General features: G+C 35.6%; 1 protein-coding gene across 1 annotated transcript in view; it reads left to right on the forward strand.

Annotated features, from left to right (window-relative positions):
• Positions 1-4252: 4252 nt before the first annotated feature.
• The window catches only part of LOC110465622 (FAS-associated factor 1-like), a 33054-nt gene continuing 31033 nt past the window's right edge, over positions 4253-6273 (forward strand). The window contains exon 1 of the mRNA XM_021521571.1: positions 4253-4309. Coding sequence (XP_021377246.1) covers positions 4268-4309 — 42 coding nt within the window. The 5' untranslated portion in view covers positions 4253-4267. The remainder of the gene's footprint in view (positions 4310-6273) is intronic.

The raw sequence follows: 6273 nt of genomic DNA on the forward strand, positions 1-6273 counted from the left end.
TAAATATTATAGTGTTGGCAGGGCTGTCGTTGGTAAATATTATAGTGTTGGCAGGGCTGTCGTTGGTAAATATTATAGTGTTGGGAGGGTTGTCGTTGTTAAATATTATAGTGTTGGGAGGGTTGTCGTTGTTAAATATAATAATGTCGGCAGGGTTGTCGTTGAAGACCGATGGCTATACTTACTGCTTTCAAATGCATATATAACAAGAGGCCCAGGTTGCCTGCATTGCTAACTGGCTATAAATCAATCGTATAAAAATAAACTCATTTAAAGTCAATACTGCAAATAGGTCCCCAAGCTTAAGGGCTATGTTGCAAATAGGATATTTTCCAGAGTCATGGGCTCAAGGCGTCATTATTCCTTTACATAAAAGGGGCGATAGCAACAATGTCAATAATTATAGGGGAATTACATTAGTTAGCCATTTAGCTAAACTGTTTACGTTGTTGTTAAATAAACGTCTGTTAAAATGGAGTAAACGAGAAAATATTGTTTCCTATGCTCAGTTTGGTTTTAAGCCTGGGTTTGGTACAAGAGACGCAATTTTTGGATTACATAGTTTAATTATCAATTCGATAGAACGAAACAAGAGGCTTTATTGCGCTTTTATTGATTAGAGTAAGGCATTTGATAGTGCGACACACCAGAATTTGTGGTATAAACTTTGGAGAAGTGGTATTAGGGGTAGACTCCTTAAGGTAATTAAATCAATTTATGATAATGTATGTTCATGTGTGAAATTACATGGTAAATTATCCGCCATGTTTGATCTACATGTCGGATTATTACAAGGGGAATCGTTATCTCCCATACTTTTTTCATTATTTGTAAATGATATGGAAAGTGAATTTATAAATTCTAATTGTCAAAGTTATGAATTACAGTTATTAAACCTGTTTATGCTGATGTATGCGGATGACACAGTTTTATTCTCGGAGGATGCTACCGATCTTCAGCATATGCTAGATCGTTTACAGACATACACTGAAAAATGGAGTTTAAATGTTAATATAGAAAAAACTAAAATTATTGTTTTTAGAAAAAGAAAAAGAATGTTACCTTATGAAATTTGGACTTTCAATGGTAAATCTATCGAAATTGTTGATAAGTTTTGTTATCTTGGATTAGTTTTTAACTATAATGGAAGATTTACTGTAACACAAGATACATTAGCTTGTCAAGGACGGAAAGCATATTACCACTTAAAAAGAAAAATGAAAGATTTTGCCCTTAATACGGAAACTATAATGTCTTTATTCGATACATATGTTGCATGTATATTGAATTATGGGTGTGAAGTTTGGGGGCATAATGTATCGCCACAAATTGAAAAAATCCATCTCCTTTTTCTCAAAGACCTATTAAATGTTAAGAAAACTGTCAATACTTCTATGGTTTACTTTGAAACTGGGAGATATTCATTATATGTGCAACGTAAAATGGCCATAATGAGATATTGGTTAAAAAATTTAAATACTAGTAACTGTGTTTTAAAATCATGTTGCGACGCATTAGTCGAATTGATTATCAGAAAACCTAATTGTAAAATTAATTGGGTTTATCAAATTAAGCATGAACTATGTAGTTTGGGTTTTAATTATATTTGGACTTGCCAATATGTACAAAATGAAAATTTTTTTTTGCAAATGTATGCTCAACGTGTTCATGATGTATTTATCCAAGAATTACGCAGTGCTTTTGATGCATCTTCAAAATGTTATTTGTACAAGCATCTTGTTGATACCTTTTGCGTCCAGTTCTATCTGACTAAGCCCATCAATATAAGGATAAAAAAGTTATTGAGTCAATTTCGCAAGCAAGCACATAGTCTTAACATAGAATCTGGGCGCTATAATAACATTCCAAGAGGTCAGAGAATATTACAGTCTGCGATAAAAATGATATCGAAAATGAAGTACATTTTGTACTACTTTGTCCTGCATATTCTGATTTAAGAAAAACATACATTAAACAGTATTAGTATCAACCTCCAAGTGTCTATAAACTAATAGAATTATTTACCTGTAAACTTGTTAAATCTATAAATAGACTGGGTAAATATTTGTGGCACGCTACTTCTAAAAGGAAAATTCTCCTCGCTCAGTAGTGATATTATATTAAAACATTATTTAAAACTACTTTGTTATAAGTGTACATGTATAATAATAGTTATTTAAGATTCGTTAATAGCGCGTTAAATAGTTCTTTAATGACATCCCATGATTCTTTCTGGCTGTTTGAAGTTATATGTAGTGTTTTCATTATGATGTCATCCTTTCATGACGTCATATATATACAGGTAGTAAAGTCACACATATGATTATATTGGTATATACTTCTCACAACTTTACGAAAAATCAAGCTGTAAAACTGCAAGTGATATCATTATTACATGTTTGTAGGCATATATATATATTTGAATGGAATTGTCCTCCGCCATCTTGTACATCACATATGAATTTTGAATATTTAATTATGTATGTTAGTAACCTATATGCTGTATTGCATTTGGATATAATAAAACTTGAAACTTGAAGGGCGAGGCCCAACTCCAGGGCATATTATATTAGCATAATTGTGTTTGTTTCTCCGTGTTTAGCAAACACATGAATGTATAGGGTTGTGATCCCAACTGTTTCTAAGTTATGACCAAAGGACCTAGTACCCTGGATCTAAAAAAAGTTGTGTAGCATGCGTGTATTTTTCTCTTCATTTCCATTGACTGATTGTGTAAAGTAAAGGGTGGTGACTTCGGCCGTTTCCATGCTAGGACCCTAGGACTACATCTCCATGGGCGGGCACAAATCAGATTACCAATCCTGATAGCATAATTGCGGTCGTCCGTTAATGCAATGAATTGCTTATTAGTTTTTGGGTAGGAGATCTCCGCCGCTTCTGTGATATAACTGATACTACTTATGAAAATAGTACGATTCGTTGTCTCAGTAACATCGTGCAAAGACACATATTTCTGAATCTCTAAAACTGTCTTGACTTTTTCATATAGAGCATGCAATTTACAAATCATAGCGATAGTATCAAATATTTATCTATGTTCCTTGACATCGTATGAATTCTTGTTTTCATGCTTTCTTGACAAACCAGGGATGTGTACTACACATCCCTGGACATGTGTACTACACATCCCTGGACAAACATACAAAACATGAGATATAATTTGGAAACTTTATCCGGCCACTATCAAGCCGAAAACGTATTTTTACAGCCTCACGCATGGCTTTATAGGACAGAGGAGAGCAGTCAGATTTATCATGAACAGCCACAGAAACCGTTCAAGCGTTTCATCCATGATCCAACGCCTAGGCTGGATTTCACTCCAAACAAGAAGACGTCACTCAAGACTCCATATGGTGTTCAAAATTGACAAACAACAAATAGCCATCGAAAAGGAAAACCGAATCGAAACACCAATGAGGAGGTCCAGAAAACAACACGATCGGTCCTACCAATGATCCAGGCATGTAAAATAGACTCAAGAAAATATTCATTCTTCCCTCGAACGATAAAAGACTGGAACGAACTTGACTCAAAAACTGTGAACTCGACAAACTTGGAAACCTTTAAGAAAGCTCTCAACGAATTGGAACTAAAAAAGCTTAAACTTCTAATAAACCCCGAACTCACTGGGTCGAATCAACCAGCTTTAAACGTCTGATACTACATCAGTGTTTTTTAATTTTTAACTTTTACAATCTACACTTTTCAATTGTGTGTTCACCTGCGCATTGTGTATCATAAACATTGCATAATCTTCGATAAGACGAAGGAGGCAATTATATGGAAGAAGAAGAAGAGGAAGACAGGGAACCGACATTCAAAAGGCTGGTTTGGAGAGAACATGTTAAATGTAGAGTAGATGAGTCAATCAAATATGATAGGCCTAAACGTATGGTCTGGCCAGTAGTAGGTTTGTATACATCAATGATTTCTGTAACTCCATTGTCCTCGTAATAAACAAGCATTTAGATATATATTTCAAGTGGTTTTCCGAGAAATCCATAAATAGAAAGTTTTGTTACAACAAGAAAAAAACTTGTCAAAGGGGCATAACTCGCATGGAATAATATCATTTTCGTTTTGACATCATTTAATTAAATCGTCCTGAGCATTTCATTGTGGGTGTTTAAAGAAATTACTTGAATGTTTTCTGGGCTGTTCGTTTGCTGAGATGCATAACATGAAAACGAAACTGCGTACAGAGACCGGAAGTAAATAAAAACCTGCGCACAATTACAAATCAACAATGGCGGATGGTGAACGAGATCAGATGTTGGTGGATTTTCAGGTGAAAAAATATAGGGAACTTGAGATCGGAGGGAAACCATAACAAATCAAAAATATCCGCGTGTTGTTCTTTAATCATCATCTTTGATAATATGATTCCCTTTTCTTATGTAGGCATATAATGTATCTTTTCTTCATCGAACCCCCAGTGTTTACAAATGTCAAACTCGCATGTCATGGTTGTCTATTTAGACATTACGCAAGTTGGAGGGAAATGACGAAGTTGCTGCCGGAAAAAATACCCTTAAAAAATATATATATTTTGCTTCCGTGATCTTTGGATCCAGAAATGCCTCCAGAATCGAAGACTTGTCGGTCCAGTGTCCGGAGACTTTCGTTCACGAGAGGAAGGATGTGTGACCAAAATGTTAAGAAAAGCGGGCCTGAACTACGTCGTATGCTTCGCCTGGTCATGTTCTATAAAGTGGTTGAGGGTGTGGTGCCAGCCTTGCCCTCGCATGAATTCCTAACTCCAGTTGCCGGAAATAAACGTAAAATTCGCCCGCGGGATTCATTTTAGTGACTGTTATTATAAAAATGCTGTTGAAAATTACACCTATAATAACTCTACTGTAAGTGTTTCAAGGCCCAGAATTGTAAAACAGAACAATTTAATAACTCTTTCTTCAATAAGACTACTAGGTGAGGGCGTAATGGGCGTACGCTCCCCCCTTTTCAAAAAAAACAACTATCGTAATCTGCTTATATTGTATTAAATATATGGCAATTTATCATATTCATTAATTAAACACATAAACACCCTGACACTTTAACTATAAAATATACATGCTCCAAGTCAGGAACCGTTACATTAGTGCATTTCACAATTATTTTATGTTTTTTAGCAAAAAAAAAGGTCCAAATTAATTTTTTTTGTCACTTCGCTCGGCGAAAAATTTGATACTATGCCCCCTCTTTCAAATATCCTAGAAACGCCCCTGCAATCTGACCGACATCTTCAGGCATAGTACCACGGTAGAGAATTTCAAAGAAACCCTCACCCTTCGGAACTACTATACTACCTAGCACTCCTCCCCCGACGCGTTATATTTCCTTAGGGACCCTGTGCGTATACCCACATATACAGATGCTGAAAAAGGAGAGCTTAATAAAAAACAGATGAAAACATGCAGTAAATTAACAAACAGTAAAAGTGATTTTGTCTTAAATACCAACATATATAACAACGCCTTTGTATATATACTCATGGACTCTGCTTATCAATACAGACTATTAAGTCTGAAACTTCAAGCTACTGCAGTGTAACCAATAATTTGTCCATTGTAATAGGAGGTGGAAAAATGAATGGCCAGACCAGGGTTCGAACCCAGGACCCTAAGAACTCTAGACTGATGCTCTCCCAGTCTAGTTTCACTACATTCCTCTCTCCTTTTTCTAAAATGTTGCCCTTTGAACAAAGAGATAACTTTTTACAACCAAGGTCCAGGTATCCCCTTGCCAAGCATACACCAAATGCTTGTAACAAGGGTTGGTCACAGGCGCCACTGTAATGGGAGATGGAATACATGCATGCCATAACTTTCCGGTGCAAAATAGTGAGATCAGTGATTTTTTTTTAGTGAGATTTGGTCAAAAATAGTTAGATTTTTTGTGAGAAATTTGTGAGACCTTTAAAACATAAATAATCCTGCATATAACATTGCATTATCTCATTTGTGTTATTCTGAACCCAGGCTAAAAAAAGGTACATTGAGGCATGCCTTTTTCATGCCTTTTTCATGCCTAAAATGTACCTTTGGCCCGAGGTACATTTTAGGCATGCCTAAAATGTACCTCTACTTCTGGGGTATTTTTAAAGTATACCTCAAATGTGCCCCGTTTGGACTCTAATTTTGTCAATGTGCCTCAAATGTGCCCCATTTGGACTCTAATTTTAAAAATGTGCCTCAAATGTGCCCCATTTGGACTTAGGTCTCTTCCACATGCCTCAAATGTGCCCCATTT

This window comes from Mizuhopecten yessoensis, unplaced genomic scaffold, assembly GCF_002113885.1.
Source record: "Mizuhopecten yessoensis strain PY_sf001 unplaced genomic scaffold, ASM211388v2 scaffold11095, whole genome shotgun sequence".
NCBI lineage: Eukaryota > Metazoa > Mollusca > Bivalvia > Pectinida > Pectinidae > Mizuhopecten > Mizuhopecten yessoensis.